At 55.8% G+C, this 18826-nt stretch overlaps 6 protein-coding genes across 6 annotated transcripts; 1 reads left to right on the forward strand and 5 right to left on the reverse strand.

Moving 5' to 3' along the window:
• Positions 1 to 415: 415 nt before the first annotated feature.
• K452DRAFT_337487 (uncharacterized protein) lies at positions 416 to 1664 on the reverse strand. Its single transcript, XM_033545266.1, has one exon. It carries the CDS (start codon positions 1377 to 1379, stop codon positions 540 to 542), a length of 840 nt encoding a protein of 279 aa, XP_033395058.1. The 5' UTR covers positions 1380 to 1664; the 3' UTR covers positions 416 to 539.
• A 711-nt stretch (positions 1665 to 2375) lies between these two features.
• On the reverse strand, positions 2376 to 3964 carry K452DRAFT_232274 (uncharacterized protein; the record flags this gene model as incomplete). Its single annotated transcript, XM_033537220.1, has 3 exons — positions 2376 to 2803; positions 3082 to 3283; positions 3368 to 3964. 3 exons carry the CDS (start codon positions 3962 to 3964, stop codon positions 2376 to 2378), a joined length of 1227 nt encoding a protein of 408 aa, XP_033395059.1.
• Positions 3965 to 8395: 4431 nt separating this feature from the next.
• K452DRAFT_75661 (uncharacterized protein) lies at positions 8396 to 9142 on the reverse strand. Its single transcript, XM_033547104.1, has one exon. It carries the CDS (start codon positions 9032 to 9034, stop codon positions 8591 to 8593), a length of 444 nt encoding a protein of 147 aa, XP_033395060.1. The 5' UTR covers positions 9035 to 9142; the 3' UTR covers positions 8396 to 8590.
• A 108-nt stretch (positions 9143 to 9250) lies between these two features.
• Positions 9251 to 13940, reverse strand: K452DRAFT_328236 (uncharacterized protein; the record flags this gene model as incomplete). The annotated part of the gene is made up of 11 exons (XM_033544971.1): positions 9251 to 9297; positions 9359 to 9505; positions 9566 to 9694; positions 10146 to 10253; positions 10302 to 10416; positions 10456 to 11458; positions 11680 to 12056; positions 12267 to 13439; positions 13498 to 13580; positions 13644 to 13825; positions 13888 to 13940. 11 exons carry the CDS (start codon positions 13938 to 13940, stop codon positions 9251 to 9253), a joined length of 3417 nt encoding a protein of 1138 aa, XP_033395061.1.
• A 29-nt stretch (positions 13941 to 13969) lies between these two features.
• On the reverse strand, positions 13970 to 16317 carry K452DRAFT_275565 (uncharacterized protein). The gene is made up of 7 exons (XM_033539239.1): positions 16083 to 16317; positions 15804 to 16022; positions 15630 to 15751; positions 15535 to 15579; positions 15337 to 15487; positions 14348 to 15282; positions 13970 to 14290 (listed from the first exon to the last, which is right to left on the reverse strand). The coding sequence occupies exons 1-7, from the start codon at positions 16286 to 16288 to the stop codon at positions 14250 to 14252; spliced, it is 1719 nt and encodes a 572-aa protein (XP_033395062.1). The 5' UTR covers positions 16289 to 16317; the 3' UTR covers positions 13970 to 14249.
• A 1-nt stretch (position 16318) lies between these two features.
• On the forward strand, positions 16319 to 18261 carry K452DRAFT_254663 (uncharacterized protein). Its single transcript, XM_033538331.1, has 5 exons — positions 16319 to 16587; positions 16643 to 16783; positions 16832 to 16970; positions 17029 to 17930; positions 17981 to 18261. The coding sequence occupies exons 1-5, from the start codon at positions 16474 to 16476 to the stop codon at positions 18002 to 18004; spliced, it is 1320 nt and encodes a 439-aa protein (XP_033395063.1). The 5' UTR covers positions 16319 to 16473; the 3' UTR covers positions 18005 to 18261.
• Positions 18262 to 18826: the final 565 nt, after the last annotated feature.

Below are 18826 nucleotides of genomic sequence, written 5' to 3' on the forward strand. Positions count from 1 at the left end.
GGCGGCTCTCTCGTCTGGTGTCGTAGGGCTGACGGCTAAGAGTAGTCAGAAGGTACGTGCTGGCCGGGACTTGGGCCCTGGGCCGGCGCGAGAGCTGGAGCCGGCGCTGATCTTGGGGGGAGGGAGTGGAGGGACGGTTAACGGCGGGCGTGTGATGGGGAAAGGGCCGGCGACGACGACAATGGTGACGGTGCATGGGGTACCATTGAATCTTAGCTTGTAAAAATGCTCGAGGCAACAAAAAGTACATAGGAACCTGGCTTCCCACGTTGGAGCGGTCGGCCGTCCCATGCCAGAGGAACCCCCGAATCGGCGCGCAGTGTAACGGACCCGTCACAAACGGCCGACACCCACCCGCAACGCATGCAACATCGTGGAAGCAGGCTGCCGACTGCGTCTCCCCACCAGGCCAGCGAGATCCGATTCTCTCGCGCCCTGTCCTGTTTGCCCGGCAGATTTCGTGCAGCCTCTCCTGCTGCCCATATCTTGCTGCTGCTGCTGCGAGATGTCGTACGCGCAGCAGAAGCAAGCTTGCTATCTCAAATAGCTCCCGGACGCTGTGTGCCAACAGCAGCTGTACGCCGGTCGCGTGACGCCGTCGTCGGCGTTCTCGACGTGCGTGCATCCTGCTGCCTCTCTCTGCCCACCCACTCTGCTGCCAACTCTCGTCTTTGTGCAATGTCGGCGCATGCGCCTATGACGGGCAGCCGTGAGGGAGCCCGGGACGATGAAACTGGGGCCCTGAGAGAGTATTGTAGGAAGAGGGAAAAAAAAAAAAAAAGAGTTGTCAGGTCATACGAAGGAACCCCAGCCCATAGCACCGGCCAGCTATACAAAGGGAAAAAACCCGCGGCACTTCGTATCGACTGGCACGCTCTTATGCCTGTCCCGGGCGGCCACCCGCCAGCCCGCACGCACGCAGCATGCACGCACGCACACCACTCACGGACAGGTGTGGAGCACAGCGCTGCACTGCAGCAGGAACAACAGATGCATGCGTCTGCCCTTTCGATACGCGGGTTCCTGTCGCAGTCATGCGCGAGTTCCCCCACTCCTCGTCGCCCTTCCGCCTCACCAAAAAAGGGCAGCGCCGCCAAAATATGGGGTAGCGTGGCATCGTTGCGTCGAGCAAAGGTTGTATCTGTGAATGACGGGCCATGATGGCACAGCAGCTGGAAGCAGCCCGCGGGCCGGCGTGCTGCAGCCTGCCCCAGCCCGCCCGTTCGCGGCTCCAGCCACGTCAGGCATCCCTCGCGCCGAGGCAGACGCAAAGCCACCCCAAAATCCCAGCCCGCCGTTCCGCACGCATCCAAGTTGACGTGACGGCGCGCAGGGAACCGTGGGAGGCGATCGGCAATGCCGGCGCCTGCGTCATGCATGCGGCCGGGTTGAAGATTTTTGCATTGGTCGGGCCCATCACCGCCCCGCCCAGGGTGTGCCCTTTTTATGCGGGGCGGAAGGGGGCGACGACGGGAAACAAAGGGAAGGGAATAAAAGGAAACATGAAAAATGATACATCACATCGGCGCGCTATCGTCGTCCACGGCCGCCACGTCAGGCAGCGTAACACGGAAGCAAGTCATTCTTTTGGAATTGCAGTCGCCAGCTACTCTGCGCCCATGATTCGCTGGCTCCCATCCGCTCCCACGTCGCCCCGAGCATGAGGGCGGCAGGCGAGCTGAAAAGCAAAAAAGTAGGGAGTGAGAAAAAATAAGTTATTCGTACAGTCAGGGGGCCAAGTGACTCCGCATGCCGTCCGCCTCCAGCATACCCGCCTGGTGCTCGGCACCCTCTGCCATACCCGACAGCAAACGAAGAGAAATCCGACGGACAAAGTGTTTCAGAAGCGCCGGAACGGAATGCATATATCTAGAAAGCTCCTGACCGATGATGTATGCAGCCGGAATTTTTTGGGAAAGCCCGCACAGTAGCCGCCTTCCCACACGACCCACGGCCGCGGCGGATGGAAGTGTTTTGTAGAGGAAATGCGAGAGAGGTCGTGCACTGCCGGGGAGGAACTCCTCATCGAGCGCGACCCGGGTGGACGAGACGGCTCTGTGAGCACCGTCGGGTGCCACAGGGCGTCCTCCAACGAGAGTTTGTGGGGGCCAGCCGCCGACCAAGTCGGGGGTCCTGCCGTCGAATCGTAGATTATCGTATCCTTTTTCTTTCCTTGTTTTCGTATTGAGCGCAAAACACCGGCCAAAGATAGCCGCCCTCCCCGTGAAAATGCATCAAAAACAGCCGAGACTCAAATGCAACCATGCTAAACATCATGACGGAACCGGAATTTCGAATAAGGTACGTGTCGAGAGAAAAAGAGGGGTGGCGTCTATTGCTGGAAGGTCGACGCATTGTCAGCGGCTATAGAGGGGTCAGCCTGTTTTGCTCGCAGCGCTCTGGGGAGGGTGACGACGTTGTTGGTACATCTGCTGGCCTTGCGCGTAAGGCGATTGCGGGTAGCTGTTGCTGCTATTAGACGCACTGCTGTACATCTGATGAGGAGTGGTGGCGGCGGCGTACTGTGCCATTTCCCCAATCGCGTTCGGGCTCTGGGTCGTGTACTGCGCCGGGGGCTGTCCACTCGCAGCGGGTGCATAGCCGATGGGGGGCAGCTGGGGACCGCCCATCTGCACCGGCGCGCCCATGGAACGGGCCTGGCCGTACATCGAGGCAGGCGTCTCAGGGTTGCTCTCGGACGCGTTGCGACCCTCGGCCTGACGCTGGCGTTCTTCCTCAGCCTTGCGTTGGGCCTCCTCTTCCTTCTTCTTGGCCTTCCATTCTTTGCGAATTTCTTTGAACTCTGTATCAAAGCAAAGAAAAAGAGAAAGTCAGCAAGAGGACGTTTATTTACTAGCGCGTGGCATGGAGGTGTGTTGGTGTGGAAGCTAGACAGGGCATGGATAGTCTTGTACTAGCTTCCGACCGTTCAAGACGAGGCTCTCCGACCGAGCGGGAACCAACAGAATAGTTCGCGACACCAAACGCGCTCCGGGAAATAAACCTTGAGGGCGATCGCGCGTGCGTGTACACGGACCATCGCGCAAGATAAAATGGAAAAAACAAACACAATCGACTCACCTTCGGGCGTGCGTTTCTGGCCGTGCGACTGCATCGTAACGTGCGCGTTCAGGTGGTTGAGCGTTCCGTACGCCTTTTCGCAACCGTTCCAACCGCACTTGTACATTCTCTCAATTTCCTCGTAGCGCCTCCGCGGCCGCTTGTGCTGCTGCGCGCCGGGAATTGGCACGAAAGAGTACACGGTGGAAAGTGGGTGGCCGCCCTGTTACGCGTCAGTACCCGTCCCAGGAGCAACGCAAAAAACAACAACAACAACAACGACGCGTGTTGCTCGGTGGCGACTTACCGTCGGGGGCCTCTGGACAGGTGATACCATCGTTGGCGCAGGAGGACCTGATGTTACAGGAGCGTGCCCGTACATGTGAGGGTATTGCCCGGTCCATTCCGGACGCGCGGCGTACATGGGCGCGCCCGGGTGAGGCGCGTAATGGTGCACCTCATGCTGCGGCGGGTATGGAGAGTATTGACCGTGGGGCGGGTAGGTCGGGCTGGTCGCGGCGGCGATGGATGGATCTATAGGTACTTCGGCGTCAGACTTGATGTTGTGCGCGCTACTGCTGGAGTTGCCATCAGGCAAAGGCATGGACGGACTTGTTGCTTGCGCCATGTTTCCTGCGGTGGGAGCTGGTGCGGCGGGAGAGTAGTGACCGCGCTGAATGTATTCCGGGAAGGAGCCCGATCGCGCCGATGAGGGGTTGATGTTGTACTCGGAGGTGGGAGTGGCGGATGCGGAGAAGTTGGAGGAGCGAGGGTCTTGCCCTTGGGGGTATTGCGCAGCAGATGCTTGATCTGCGGAAGAACCTTCAGACTGAGGTTCCGTCGTGGGAAATGGGTAGGGCGAATTCAAACCTGACTGCGGATACTCGGTTTGTCTGCCGTCCATAGACTGCGCGGTTCCGTTTAGATGGTAGGCGAGTTTTTGACTCGGCGACAAAGGGCTCTCGGGTGGTGCAGGATGAGGAGAGGGATAGCTAGCGGACATGTCACGCTTAATTGGCAAGCGTCCGCGGGTGATTCGCCGCCGGTGGTCGACGAGGGCAGGAAACGAGGTGGACGTGCGGACCGAGGCTGGGATCCAACAGCTGACTAGATGGCCGGAGACGGTTGTTGTTGACAAGCACGATAGCGTGCGACTTAGACGCGGGTGATGCGCAGGCCGGTCTCTTTCAAGGCCAGGCTAGAGAGGGGAGAAGTTGGGCTCTCGGCAGATTAGCTCCGAACAGAAACTTGCACGGTGCTGGTGGTGCGAGCGCTTGATCTAAAGCTGGCTGTAGCTTCCTTGGCTGGAGTCGTCGTCCGTGGGTGATGTAGCACGTCCAGTCGCACGGGAGCCAGTGCTGGTGCGAGAGGAATATCAGAGATGAGGGTAGCTGAGGTCGGCTAGCGGCAGGTAGGGGTCGGTGTTTGGGCACGGAGGAGCGTGGCGTGTGCCCTGTGAAGATTGCGGCACCAATTGCACGTCTGGCCTTAGCACAAGCCGTGAGGTAATGACGCCGAGCCTCTGGAGATCCCCTCGGCCCAGGTGGTCCCAGCCGTGTCGATGGCTGAGCTTTGGGACGTGGGCTAGGCTGCGCTGGGGAGCTGTGCAGTGCAATGTGGAAAGGCGCGACTCTCTCGGCAGCCTAGGCAGGTTAAGGCCGAGCGGTAGCGCTACCACGTATGAAACCACGGTGGAAGCCCTTGGGGCTTGGGGCCCAGTGAGAGCGACCGGACCGACGCTGGCTCGAGTCGGCCCTTCGACGGGTCAGCCAGGTGAAATAGACTTTTGGGCCTTGGGAACCAGACTTTTGCGCAATCTAGTCCGCGGTCCCTTCCCAGCACGATGACCAAATGCCGCGGGTGCTCGGTGCAGATCCGCCCGCCGGTGTGGTGGATGGTGGAGAGAGATACTGGGTAGAGAAGGGCTGGCCGAAGGGATTTTCTGCGACGCCGACGGGAGAGGGCGACTGCGCGCAGCTGTCGGATCGCCTGGCGCGTCGCACGTGTTGCACGCACGCGGTGATCTGGTATGACGGCAGCAGTCGACGGCGGGCAGATTGGCGATGGGCTAGCGACGCAGAAGGGATGGTGGCAAAAGGGCGCGCGATGGGGGGAGGGGGGTGGAGGGAGGGTTGTGTCGAATCAAGCACGGTGCGATGCACGTCGAGACGAGCGAGCACGCGGACGCCGCCAAGCCTCAGCGAAAAAGGCTTGTTTGCCTGTGAGGCTGATAGCTCTCTCTCTCTCTCTGTCAGTCACGGGCCTAGCTCCGCTGGCAATGTTTGAATGCGCGCCTGTCATTGATTGCGATCTTCCTCTCCATCAAAATACTTGCCCTCCCTTGGCCCGTTTGCGTGCCCGATCGCTCGGTCGCGAGAGATGCTCGCATCGTGACAAATGTCCCCGACCGAATTCCTTCATCCATGATCCATGGACCGCTCTTCTCTCCGGCCTCTTCGAGTCGTGACGCAGCGGAAATCGTATTGCGGCACTATTGCTCATTGGCCCTTGATTATGCCTCACGCCTCCGGCCCTACTCTGGCCCTTCTTTTCTTTGCCTTTCCCACTCTCACCGTCTGGCAAAAAGGATGAGCGGGATGCCACTCTCCCCACACAATGCCCACTGCTGATATCGAATTAAGGCCCATGACTAACGCCTCTAGCCCGTCCCTCGGTCGCTGGTGATCCTCTGCTTGCCTGCCGGTAACCGCGCGCGTGGCATGCTGCTCGTCCACACACCGTTTACTACCTAATAAACATTTTTTTTTTTTCCTACTCTTTTAACCCGCCAAAAACCTCCCCCCCCCCCCCCCCCCCCCCCCCCCCCCCCCCCCCCCCCCCCCCCCCCCCCCCCCCCCCCCTCTCTCTCTCTCTCTCCATCTTCAAGTTGCTCCACATCTGTCACTCCGTCATCCTGTCACTCCGCCTCGTCCTGCGCCTCCTCGATTGCGTCTCGAACGATCACGGGCGGACATCCGGCCGGCGGTACTCGTACGCCATTTGCGCCGAAGCCGCACGTCGACGGGGCCCTCTCTTCTTTGCGTGGTCGATCCCGAATTGCTGCAGGCGAGTGACGATGGCCCCCGCTCAGACGCAGGGGACGAGGCCGCCGTCGAAAAATCTGAACCGGCCCTTCGGCAAGCTCTCGTGGCGCGGGGGAGAGAAGCACTAGGCCAGGGCACAAGAGGGATAGGGGACCGGGGGTGGCAGACGGACAGGGTTTAATTGAGATTGAATCGACTTTCAGATGAACTAACTTTACCCCAAGACTGGCTACAACGTCAGCAACAAAAAAGATACTCGTCTAGATCTTGCGTGCACGTTTGCACACCGTTATCGTCATAAAGAGAGGAACCGTATAACCAATCAGGGCTGCTCGTACGAGTAATAAAAGAGGATCGGAGCTGTACACGCCAGAGGCGCGAGACGGACCAAGGACTGCTGAAAACGCCAAACTGGAGAGCCTCTCAGCCACACAGAGTCAAATGCCCCTTGGACAGACATACAGGCACAATACCCAGGTAATTGCCCAGCCGCTTCCTTTGACCCTTCCAAGACCCTTGGCCCGTCCTCTCCGACGCCAACCGGCAAGCCGAATGCCCCGGCCGCACACGCGACCTGCCCAAAGCAGCCGCCCGCGGTATTTGGTGCCAATCGCAATCATCGCGATTGACCGCTTCCCGTCTCGCCTGCCAGCGCAAGCGACTCGCGGGCCGCGGCTCGGAGGCAGGATGCTGAGAGCTAGGGGTGGGGGTGTGCACGGGGGGACACGGAGGATGCTGGAAGAATAGGCGGTGCCTATCTAGGCCACCCGCTGCTGTCCCGCATATGGCAGCAGCATCAGCGCCAGCATCATCATCAGCAGCAGCAGCATCTCATCATGTCCAGCAGCAGAAGCGGAAGCGGACCGATTAATTGTTGAGGGGTAATGATGAAGGATGTTATCGGAAGAGAGCAATTCGTGGTTTGCTCGGCTGGAAAGCGAGCGGACTTGATTATCCGCGCGCACACGGGCACACACACTCATCACTCACTCAACAGCTCTCTCATTCTGCAGTGTCTCACTTCTCCGAGGCCCGCGCCGCCGCGTCACGGCTCACGAGAGATGATGCTCATTGCTCTCAGCTCAGCCCCGTCGGGCTCATCAGGCCTGTCAGACATGTCACAGATGTGAAAAAGGGCATCCCGACAATAGCGAGGTCTCGACCACGATCCGCTTACTTTTCCCTCTCGTTTCCCTTCCCAAAATCCCGATGCGCGCAGCAATATTGGATTGGGTCCTGCGCAGATCGCGGGGCCCTGCGCGGCCCCCTGCTGCGCGTGCATGGGCTGGCGGGCCCCTTCCCTCCCCCCGCCCGTGCTGTCTGTCGTGCGTGCCCGCCTGACTGGCCGGCGTGGGGCCTGTGAGCGCCACCACACACACACAACACACGGACGACCACCACCACGCCAAAGCCCTCCGAGGCCTGTGCGAACGCCCGCTCCGTGCTGTGAGGGCCTATGCCATTCCCCCGGCCGCCGAGGGAGAGGTAACCTAGTAGCCTCCTCCACTGTAGTAGTATTGTCGCCTGTGTTGTACATACGTGGTAGGAGCGAGCCTGCGCCCTGCCCACCACTGAACTCTTCCCTCTCGTTCTCTTTCCACCCCCCGCCTCTCTCTTTCTCTTTCTCCCACTCGCTGTCTCTTTCCTTTTGCCTCTTTTCCTCCACTCTACCTACCTACTCGTCAGGTCTCGCGATCATCACGCCGGCTCCGCTCCGCAATTTCCACCACAAGCCCAACAACGGAGCAAGCCCCCCCTTCCCCCTCATTAGCCAGAGCCAGAGCCCAGCCAAAGCAAAACCCAACCCAACCCAATCCAACCCGTGACATGGCCAATCTATCCCCAAACCAAACCCGCTCCTTACAATTCTCGTTCTCGCCCTCTCAAAACACCCACCTACGCCAGCCTTGATCGATGTAGATTAAAAATCTGCCGACTTGCCGTCGCCTGCCCCGCCTCGCGCAGTGCGCGCATACCGCGCGTGGTCCGCCTGACTTTTTGTTTTTCTTTCCGTCGTCCGTCATCGACGGATGAAGCATCGTCAAGCCGCCCGTCGCGGGTGTGGCGGCTGCCCTTGTCCCCCGGTCGATGCGGCATCCCGCGTGCCGGTCGCCGGTCTTGTCGGCAACTACTCTAGCCCGCGCTGACCTGCTGCCTTGTCCATCACTAGTACGCACGTAGTGAATGCTCGCGCCTCCCCCGGCGCGTATGCGAGTAATCGCGTAGCGAGGCGACGGACGTGGGGCGGACGAGCGAGCGAGCGGGTCAGTGTTGGTGGTGGCGGGCGTGTGCCATGACCGCGATGATCCCAGTGTTCGTTGGTGATGGCGATAGTGCTAGCGTTGTTGTTGTTTGCTGGTTGTACGAATAGGCAACTACCCGTCTGCAGGCAACCATGTTCTCGGATGGAGATCACTCGTGTTACGCAAGCATTTCTGGACCTGGGATTATGTACCTATCGTGTTTTTCATCTTCTAATTATGCAGCTAGCTACGAGCAGACAAGCAAAACAAACACACAAACAAGCCCTTCTTGCTCGAGAAACAAAGCAGAACAAAAGAAAAAGGAAAGCACCCAAGCAGCACCGAATTCTGTACCAGCATACGCAAGCGAGGCGAGCTGTCTGTTATATATCTATGCAAGGGTCTCGTGTGTTTGATGCCCTCCTCTCTCGGAATGCGAGAGAATGCAACATCATTGTTTGCCGCCCAAGTTGCAATTTGTATCCTCTTTCCTTCCAGCCGTGAACTTGACGCGTGTAAAGTCTGAAAGTGAGAAAAAACAAGGCTCTTCTGTTGGAGCAGAGAGCTGGAGCCATCTGAAGCCTTCCATGAACTAAGAAACCTGACCTCCCTGTTGTTTGCCGTGGCTCGTGAGCAAGCAGAAGAGAAAAAAGTGAGACTAAAAAAGAAAAACAAACTGAGACCCATCTATCTATATCAAAACACCTGACCTAAACGCCGTGACTTTTTTTTGGTCCTCAGCTGGATGCAGCCCCATACCCCTGTTGAACTGACTGGTATCTACTACATGGAAAAGCCTACCAGACGAGTTGGAGCAAGTGTCACTGGTCGCTAAAGGGCATGTCTGTCTAGCCGGGAAAACATGAAGCAGTACTGTTGGGCGAGGTCCTCTTACGAGCTACTTCACCAACGGCTGTTCCGAAGCGGTTGGGCATTGGAACCGGAGTACCCTGACGGCCTGTGTCAAAAGTGTCGTTCTTGACGCGATTGAAGCTCAATAATAGCGCTTACCACCACCACCGCGGCCACCACGGCCACGGCCACCCCAGCCACGGCCGCCGCCACCGCCACCGTAGCGAGCCATCTCAGCCAAGCGGGGGTCGACCTGCTGCTTGGCCTCAGTGAGGATCTGGAGGAGGTCACGAGCTTGCTTGGAGTCTAATAGTAATCGCATCAGTACAAGGTCCTTGAAAGAGGGGAGATTGACGCTGAACTTACTCTCAGTGGTGAAGAGGGTAATGGCGGTACCCTTGGCACCCGCACGACCAGTACGACCAATACGGTGAACGTAGTCCTCAGAGTTGTTAGGGTAGTCGTAGTTGAACACATGAGTGATGTTGCGAACGTCTTTAGTATCAATCAGTTAGCTTGAATCTTGAGGTGAGTTTTGAGCAAAGCGATCTTGCTGTCGATCGCGTGAAGCTGCAGTATGTTGCGTGCAATACTCTCTGTGCGCTACAAGGTCATGGCATCTTTGGTGCGCCGGCAAGGCTGTGAAGGGTCTCATGGTTCAGGAAACCTTGGAAATGCAACTTGAGCTAGTCAAGAAGAGCGCCTCAACTCTGTACCCTGTGAGTACCAAGAGGAGCGAGGACTGAACGAAGCATAAAAAAGGCTTCGACTCAATGATTACCAAGGTTCCCAAGGAGAGAACCGGAAACAAAGGAAAGCCCTGGACGTCATGAATGCAAATGGACGCGCACGAGAGAATAGAGAGCAGAGCATCACACAGATCACGCAATAGAGATGACAGAGGGAGGGGGAGGGGGGTCAGGTGCGGGAGCGTTTGCAATCATACCAATACCACGCGAAGCCACATCCGTGGCAACCATGATGGGGCTCTTGCCGGTCTTGAACTCGTTGAGCACCCAGTCACGCTCGTTCTGCTGCTTGTCACCGTGAATGGCTGGATAGACGTTAGCTTTAGTTTTGCAAATCCAGGCGACAAACTTACAAAGCGCGGGCCAGCCGTCCTGGCGAAGGAACCTGGTGATGTCGTCCGCGACACGCTTAGTACCTGTGAAGATAAGAACCTTGTTGTTCCTGTCGTCCATGATCTTCTCCAGGTGCTTGGTCATCTTGTCACGCTTCTCGAATTCAGAGACAACCTCGACGATCTGAGTGATTCTGTGGTTGGCAGAAAGCTCCATGGAACCGATGTTGACCTGGATGAAGTCGGTCTGGAAGTCGGAGGCAAGCTGGCGAACCTCCTTGGGCCAAGTAGCAGACCACATGCAAGTCTGACGGTCAGGGCGAATCTGACTGATGATCTTCCTGATCTGAGGCTCGAAACCCATGTCAAGCATACGATCGGCCTCGTCAAGAACCAGGTAGGTGACACGCCTGAGGTTAGTCTTGCCAGACTCGAGCATGTCAATCAGACGACCGGGAGTGGCAATGCAGACCTCGACACCGCGGGCCAGGTCACGGATCTGACCGCCCTTGGGAACACCACCGTAGACGCAAGTGTTCCTGATGCGCGAAGACTTGCCGAACTTGTTGATCTCCTGTTGGATCTGGACAGCCAGCTCACGAGTGGGAGCCAGAATGAGGACGATGGGGCCATCGCCGGGAGCCAGGAGAGGCTGGGCGTTGATGTGGACGATTGCGGGAAGACAGTACGTAAGAGTCTTTCCGGAACCGGTCTCGGCGATACCGACGACATCGCGACCAGAGAGGGCCATGGGCCAGCCCTGGGACTGAATGGCGGTGGGCTTCGCGAAACCCTGGGCCTTGACTTCGCTCATAACGTAGCCAGGGAAGCCGGCCTCGTCGAAGGTGGTGACGGGCTTGGGGACATCGTGGCCCTGAACAGCGACCTGGTTTTCCTTGCGGAAAGCCTCGACCTCGGCGTCGGAACGCGAAGCGACAGCGGGATCCTCCTTGTAGAAGGACTTCTCGAACTTGGGAAGAGCACTGATGTCCCACTCTTGCTGCTTCAGGCCAGCGCCCAGGCCGGACATTCTGTCGCCTCCACCGCCGTAGCCACCGCCGCCGTATCCACCACCGTTTCCGTATCCGCCGCCGCCGCCGCCGCCGCCGCTGTAGCCGTTGCTACCACCGTAACCGCCGTTGGAGTAGCCGTTGCTACCACCGCCGTAGCCACGAGATCTGCGATTGTATTAGTACCATGGTCATCCAAGCGAGAGTGAGAGTGAAAGTGAAAGCGATAGTGAGCGCGCCACTACGCCGACTGGCTGTATGCGCAATAAAGCGCGACAGACAGCCGAGCGTCGGACGCGATGAGTTGAAGGGAAGGAAGAGATGTGCAAATGTGGAAGATGGATGGTTGCGATAACTGCCAATATCTATGCCTGTGGGTTTGGGCATACCCGCTGGAATAGTGACTGGAGTAGTCGTTTGATCCGTATCCGTAGCGCGAGGACTCATACCCGTTGCCGTAGCCACCGCCGCCACCACGAGAGCCGCCGTAACCGCCGCCGTAAGACATGTCGACGATGTCTTCAGTAGAGACCGTGTAGAGGAAGGGGATCGCAAACAAAGCGGTCACAAAGAACGTGTCGCGCGGGAGAGAAGCGACGTCGCAGAAAAGGGCAGGAAGAGGTAGATGGGAGAGAGAGAGAAAGAGGTGGTGGGAGGGAAGAGGGTGGTGCGAAAGGCGAATGTTTTGTTGGCAGAAAAAGCGGCAGGAGGCGACTGAAGTTTTCGGACCGGGTGGAAGGCGCGCTAGCCGGGTGATTGGTCGGCCCTACACATGTAATCGCCGCCGAACTTCTTCACGGGCAGGGTCCAGAATCCTGAACTATCAAATACAAACTTGGGTACGCTACACCTCCTCCATCTACATCTACTTCATCTAGTACCACAGTTTACAATGACCCCATGTCCCAGAACGCCGTCTCCATCTGTGTCGTCCTGTTAGCCTTGCACACAATGCTGGTCGTCACGCCCACCGTACCTTTGTTCCGCGAATGAATATTTGCACCAGCTCCTCGATGCGGCTCGGCGACTGCTTGGGCGCCAGCTCTTCCAGTATCTGTTGCCCCGTCTTCACCGCATCCACGTAGTCGTCTGCCACATAGTTCAGGATCCACGTCCAGTACTCGTTGCCCTCGCGCTTGGTCTTCGGGTCCTCGTGCAGCCTCTTCGCTATCTCTCCATAGCCAATCAGGCACGGCGCCAGCGCCATTTGAAGCGCGAACCAGTCCTCGGATTGGCCCACGTCGAGCACCCACCTGGTGTAGGCAGTGCATGCCGGATGTTCCTCGTGCTTCTCAATTTCTTCCTTGGACAGTCCGAACCCCTCGCAGTACTGCACATGCAGCTTCAGCTCTTCAAAAATGTGCCCAACTATCCTCGCAGACTTGTTGATGTCAATCAGCGTCTTCGCCTTGTAGGCAGACAGGGCATTGGCGCGCGAAAACTGGATAAGGTAAAGGTAGTCTTGGACAAGAAAGTTCTTGAACTTTCCCAGAGGAAGACTGCCGTCTTGCAGCTGTTCCACGAAAGGATGATGGGTGTGGTTCCGCCATGGTCCGACAACGTCAGCTCTTTCTAGAAGGTACTCAACAAAGCGCCCAGGCGCAAACGGCAGCGTGTAAGTCGAATGGAAATGGTTGATAGGTCCACTTCCCTTTCCTACGTCTTTGCTGGTGCGGATTCCGGCCTCGATGTAATAGCTAGCCATCTTGACTGCTTGCGCCACAGCCATGCCTGACGCGAGGTTAGACGCAATCGCAGACGCCAAAGAGCAGCCAGTGCCGTGCGTGTTCCGGGACTTCTGATAGACCGTCTCAAGGATCAATGTATCATTCTCGTTAGCTCCGACAAGCACATTCAGTACGATGTGTTTATCGGCATCTCCACTGGGGACGACACGATCATTGTTCAAAGGCAAATGTCCGCCCTTCAGGAGTACATATCTGGGGCCAAGTTCTCGCACAGCTTTGGCCAAGGCGACGATGTCTTTTACACTCTTCGGGTCAGAAGCTTCTTTGCCTGCATGCTTGAGAATAAGTTGCGCTTCCGGAAGGTTTGGCGTGACAATAGTGGTAACGGGCAAAAGCTCTTCACATAGCACCTTAACCGCGTCTTCAGGCAGAAGCGTTGAGCCGCTCGTGGAAACCATGACCTGTACATAAGTTTTGAGTTATGGGTATTTGCTGGTGGCCAGATATAAAAATACATACAGGGTCGACAACAGACATTGCCACATTATGTCTTTTGAACGCATCCGCTACGACGCTAATGGTAGACGCTGAAGCAAGCATTCCTTGAAACAAGATCGAATTCAGCTATATGGTTGATATTAGAAATTGAAGGAGATCAGCCTTACCAGTCTTAACAACTTCAACTCCGATATCGTCGGCGCAAGCGTCAATCTGCTTGCGAACAAAGGCCGACGGTGTCTCAAGGATGTCAATGACGCCTTGCGTGTTTTGGGCCGTCAGAGCAGTTGTTGCAGTCATCGCGTAGCATCCATGAGCGGCAATGACTTTCTGGTCGGCCTCGAGACCACTGTCGTACGATCGTAGTCAGTAGGATGTGGGAGTCATAGTGATAGGCTACTGGTTACTTACGCTCCACCAGAACTGTCTGACCCGGCTATCACAAGAATCCGCTTGTTACACATAACTTCAGGCATGCTTATCGGTGTTTGTTGCGATAAAGGTTGGTTTTGTTGTTAAGAATACTATTGCCCGTAGGTAGAGAGTAGCTATTTGCAGGATCCCCACTAAGCAAGCGAACTAAACGTCATTGGCGCCTGACAGCCGGTGACAAATGTCTCAATAAACCCCGGTCAGAGACTCTTGTACGGAGTACCTCCTATGGCTAGAGGAAACAATGGCCAAGAATATGCTTTGCTCACAATTATCCCGTGGTCTCATTATTCGAACATTTCAAAGAAACGAAACGAGCTTTAAAATTTTCAAATCGCACATTACTCCGAATCGGAAGCCTCGAAATCGGATACTTCGGGATCTGCGATCTGTTGTTAGGAAACCAAAACAACGGAAGAGGGGAACATGTTGCAATTACCTCTCCAAGGTTGATATTCCAATCTGCCGTCAACATTTTCCAGCAATACATCTCGCACAACTCCAATTTCTTCAGTGGCCAGCATTGTGTTCATGTCTGCTGCATCAACTGAGACAATGATGCCTTTATTGCCAGGCCCAAGCTTCGAAGCAAAACCCAACAGCCCGTCCGCGGTGAAAGAGCTCATGGCAGCGATGTCAATGCGCCGAAGGTTTTTGAGTGTTGAAACTTGTGGTAGAATGGCATCACCCACAGAAAGTCCAGTGAAGTAGACTTCTTCTAGGTGCTGTAAGTTTTCCGCTAGAGAGATGATGTGTTCGTCGTTAAAGTAGTCCGAGACTCCTGTAAGCTTCAGCTCCCGCAATTCTTTGAGCTGGATCAATGACTCGATGAGGGTGTCGACATCATCTCGTCCCATAGTCTCGGGCATTCCGCTGAGGGAGAGGCTCTGCAGCTTTGGCTGATGCGCCAAAGCTCTATGGAAGTCTCGGTGCGCAGCAGCGGCGTACCAATCAACTTTCAGGCTACAAAGGTTGGTATCATTGTCGAGAAGCAGAGGAGTGACGAGCGGTGGAGCAGATGGGAAGCCGGTGAAATGCAAACTAGTCAAGCTTTTGCATGCTCGCAACCATTCTCCCATGTCATGATAGACGTCGTTCTGAGTCTTTTCCAAATCAGTCGGGTGCGTCGATACGTCTATATGCTCCAATTCAAGCGTCTCAAGCGCCGTGCAACTCTTTAGCAGAGAGAGATGCTCAAGAGCGCTGGTCTTTAGCGCCAATTTGAGAGTTTTAAGGGATTCACCCTGGGTATTTAATGATAGGCAGGTTTCAGCGCCGACGTTTGAACGACTGATGACTTCGAAGTATCGGAGTTGATGCGGCTTCATGCCTCCGATGAAACCAGAGAGTTTTTCATCGACATCTTCGCCTTCCCTAAGAATAAACTTTAGCATAATGGCAGGATGGAAGTCCTGTTGTCTCTCTTACCAGGTGTAAAAACTGAGTGCGTCAAACTGGGGACAGTTCTCGTGGATGGCAGCCTGAGCTTGGCTTTCCGCAAGGGTTTGGCCTTGCCATAGCTCGAGAGATTTCAGACGAGGAAGTCTGGGGGCCCAGTTGATGAGTGCACTGGATTGGACTTGGAGGAATCAGTGAGCCATTTGGCACATGTTGGAAAGAGCTTACTGTTTCCTGAAATCTGCTCGAGCGTAGGAGTATGCTGCGTCAGGACTACTTGTGGTTAATATATAGACAGTAAAGATAGCTCCAGGCAAAATTACCTTCTCCGATGGCATTTATAGCAGTGTTGATATCAAGACGAGCTGGCCGCTTCTTCGCGCCCCGCTTGGGAGGGAATTCAATCATGACCTTGAATCGTGACATACCTCCCGCGAAGAACTTTCTACAATAGCATGAGCACATAACTTCCCATGGATAAAGTATGAAAGACATACGTAGTCAGAGCGCCTCGGAATTTGTCATCCTCGAGGAGGTACTGAAGGTCTCTGAGGTTTAAGACCTTAATGTACCTACAATAAGGGAACAGAGTCATATCAAGGCCAGATGCGATAATTGAACGCCACATGATTGACCATTTCTGCACCATGAGTGCCTGTTGTGACAGCGCAACAGCTTCGCTTCCTCCGTCGCGCACCGGGGACAAATGATGGCAGCTACGATGAGCCGGCCAATCAGCAAATGCCCGATGAAACTGCTCTGCTGCGGTAACCTACCGATACAGGTATGTCAAGGCTGGTAGGGCCAGACATTTGCCTACGAGAGCGCACTGAAATAAGCTGTCAAAGTCCCTTTGATGCGCAAGCTCGGCGCAGAACAAGTGCAGCACATCGTCGGGTAGTTGACGAGGCTCTGGGGTCTGTCTGTCAGGCGAACCGCGGCCGTTGGTGGCCTGGGGACCATCGTTGTCGGCCACCGACATTGAAAACGGGTTGATGCGATGATGTTGTGTGATCTAGTTTGTTGCCGCGGGTCGGAAGTGATTGGGATGCTGTCCGGGGGGGTCGCCAATGACGTCCACGCGCCGCAGCCGACGGGAGACGCGCGCGCGACAACAAACTTTATCTCAACGCTCAACACTCGGCTTCAGCAGCACCTCGGCGAACAATGGTCAAGCTGAACTTCACGCTGGTGCCCGAGGCTTCGGCCGCGTTGCACGATGCTCTGGTCTGTTTGAACAAGTTCAGCGAGACCGTGTCCATCGAGGCTCGACGCGACAGGGTAAGCTCATTGCCACTTTCGTTGCCTGGTGCATGCAGTAATCCTCCAACAATAGCTGTCTCTTACCGCTCTCAACTCTTCTAAATCTGCATATGCATCTTTTGCCTTGGACGCCTCCAAGTTCTTTTCGCGCTATGAATTTGCTCCCAACGTCAACAGCACCGAGGGGAGATTTACCTGCCGCATCTACAATAAGGTATTTCTCTCTCGCTCCGTTTACGATGTCTTTCGCTAAATTCCCGAGGCGCTTCTTTCGGTATTCAAAGGACGCATCGTGGACCCGAGAGGAAAAGCCACTGCCATAGACAGATGTGAGGTTAGCCTACAGGATCGTCCGGATGAGACCGAGTGTCGGCTCATAATCAGAATGCTGTCTAATAAGGGTACGCAAAACAAGCCTTCGGACGTTGCATCGACAAAAGCTTACTCTGTTGGTGATAGGCGTAACAAAGACGTACAAACTTACTTATGAATCCGTGGAAGTCATGCATGCATTGTTCGACAAAGCTTCCGCGCGCAACCGTTGGACTATACAGTCCCCAATGCTTAAGGAGATTGTGGAATATTTCGGACCTAAAACCGAACAATTAGATATCTGCGCCGAAGATGGTCGAGTCACCTATACCAGTTTCACAGAAAAGATCAGCACTAGCAAAGAGATCCTGAAGCACCCGCTCCAAACATCCGTTACTATCAGCACTGCTGATTTCGATCTTTTCAGCGCTGCCGAGAAAATGCGCATCATAATCAACGTCAAGGACTTTAAAGCCATTGTTGCCCACGCTGATACGCTAAAGACGGCACTCCACGCCTACTATTCCAAACCCACGCGGCCCTTACAATTTAGCTACGGCACTTCAGGCATGCTCTGCGAGTTCACTCTCATGACCATCGGAGCCTACGAGGGCACACCTACTCCTTCTGCAGATGCATCACAGACTCTGCCTAGTGGCGCTAACTCGCGACGTCAGTCCCTCGCGACGTCGTCCCACGCGGGAGACAGAAGAGCACTGTCAGAAATGCCGCCACCCTCAGTTCCCGCCTCAAGGACATCGTCAACTCGCATCCGCAGAGCGCCAGGCTCCGCAGCGCGGCCGGCCTCACAACTGCAGCAGCCCGCAGAGGCAGACTCGGAAAGCTTGTTCGTGCATCAGGATAACAATGACGGGCGTTGGGAGCCGGCGAACTACGAGGATGACGAGGAGATGCTCGGCTGGGACGCCAGTGCGGATGACGTTGGATTCCATCCGACATTCCGTGATAATGCTTCTAGAACTTCTGGTATACGGACCGAAGCCCAGGAGACTGCGGACGAATTGGCACCTACGCAGCGGTTGTCAGAGGTGAGTCTAACGCGTGCCATGTGTGAAGTATCAAAGCTGACAGTTAGAAGATCCAAGCTCACCAGCTGTGGTGAGCTGTGCATCCTGCAGCTTTGCCGACGGCGACATTGGCCTGCAGAGGCCGGCTGCAAGAGAGCGCAGTCACATTTTGCCTTCATATCAATCAGGCGCCCCAATAGATGCATCATATTGCGCCATGGCAGTGGCATGGGGTTACTTGATTGGAGAATTGTTACACAACATCCCCAGAACCCCCACGAATCACACCCCAGGTTCGTGGAACGTGCAGATTACAAGAGCTGCTGGGAGTGCAGTAACGCAGATACGAGGGCTGCATTCATGCGACCGACAGTCCGCTCAATATGATACCCCTCCAAGTAATCAAATTGTTACGTCAAATACTATATTCCCGTCATCCTATGCACTGTGTTGAATGCTGGTGGCCGGGTGCCTCTTCTTGCATGACCGGTTTCCTGGTTATGGTCACCTGCGCGCGAGCACCGATGCATACGTATGCAGTAGTATGGACTGCAGGCCCTTGCTGCCTAGCTGTGCCTTGTTAAGTATTGGTTCACATAGGACGGGGATTCGCCTTCAAGCTAAGAATGACCCCACAATACATCTACCTAGCTAACATGGCCCTAGATACGACAGACGATCATTTTATGTATCTCGCCGTCCCTATAGCTACGAATCCGAACCATACCCAACAGCAGTCTCATACGATGCGGCTGAAGCAAGCGAGTGCACAATACAACAACCAAGCCATGCAGATCCATGGACCTCATGCGTCCACAGCTCTTGATATCACTTTCGCCTTCTCTTTTCGCTCCGATAACACGGCTTTCGCTCAGCTCCGTCCTGACGTAGCCTGTCCAATGAAGCAGCTTCGTGCA

This window comes from Aplosporella prunicola (genome assembly GCF_010093885.1).
Source record: "Aplosporella prunicola CBS 121167 unplaced genomic scaffold K452scaffold_20, whole genome shotgun sequence".
Taxonomy (NCBI): Eukaryota; Fungi; Ascomycota; class Dothideomycetes; order Botryosphaeriales; family Aplosporellaceae; genus Aplosporella; species Aplosporella prunicola.

What these genes read in the sequence shown, in the direction of transcription:
- K452DRAFT_337487 (XM_033545266.1), bottom strand. Translation starts at nt 1,379, where the DNA reads ATGCATGACGCAGGCGCCGGCATTGCCGATCGCCTCCCACGGTTCCCT.
- K452DRAFT_75661 (XM_033547104.1), bottom strand. Translation starts at nt 9,034, where the DNA reads ATGGGTCTCAGTTTGTTTTTCTTTTTTAGTCTCACTTTTTTCTCTTCT.
- K452DRAFT_275565 (XM_033539239.1), bottom strand. Translation starts at nt 16,288, where the DNA reads ATGTCGGTGGCCGACAACGATGGTCCCCAGGCCACCAACGGCCGCGGT. An exon ending in GCCTTGACATACCTGTATCG is followed by an intron (nt 16,023 to 16,082) that starts GTAGGTTACCGC and finishes GGCTCATCGTAG; the next exon opens with CTGCCATCATTTGTCCCCGG. An exon ending in GCACTCAGTTTTTACACCTG is followed by an intron (nt 15,283 to 15,336) that starts GTAAGAGAGACA and finishes GTTTATTCTTAG; the next exon opens with GGAAGGCGAAGATGTCGATG.
- K452DRAFT_254663 (XM_033538331.1), top strand. Translation starts at nt 16,474, where the DNA reads ATGGTCAAGCTGAACTTCACGCTGGTGCCCGAGGCTTCGGCCGCGTTG. An exon ending in TCGAGGCTCGACGCGACAGG is followed by an intron (nt 16,588 to 16,642) that starts GTAAGCTCATTG and finishes CTCCAACAATAG; the next exon opens with CTGTCTCTTACCGCTCTCAA. An exon ending in CTACGCAGCGGTTGTCAGAG is followed by an intron (nt 17,931 to 17,980) that starts GTGAGTCTAACG and finishes GACAGTTAGAAG; the next exon opens with ATCCAAGCTCACCAGCTGTG.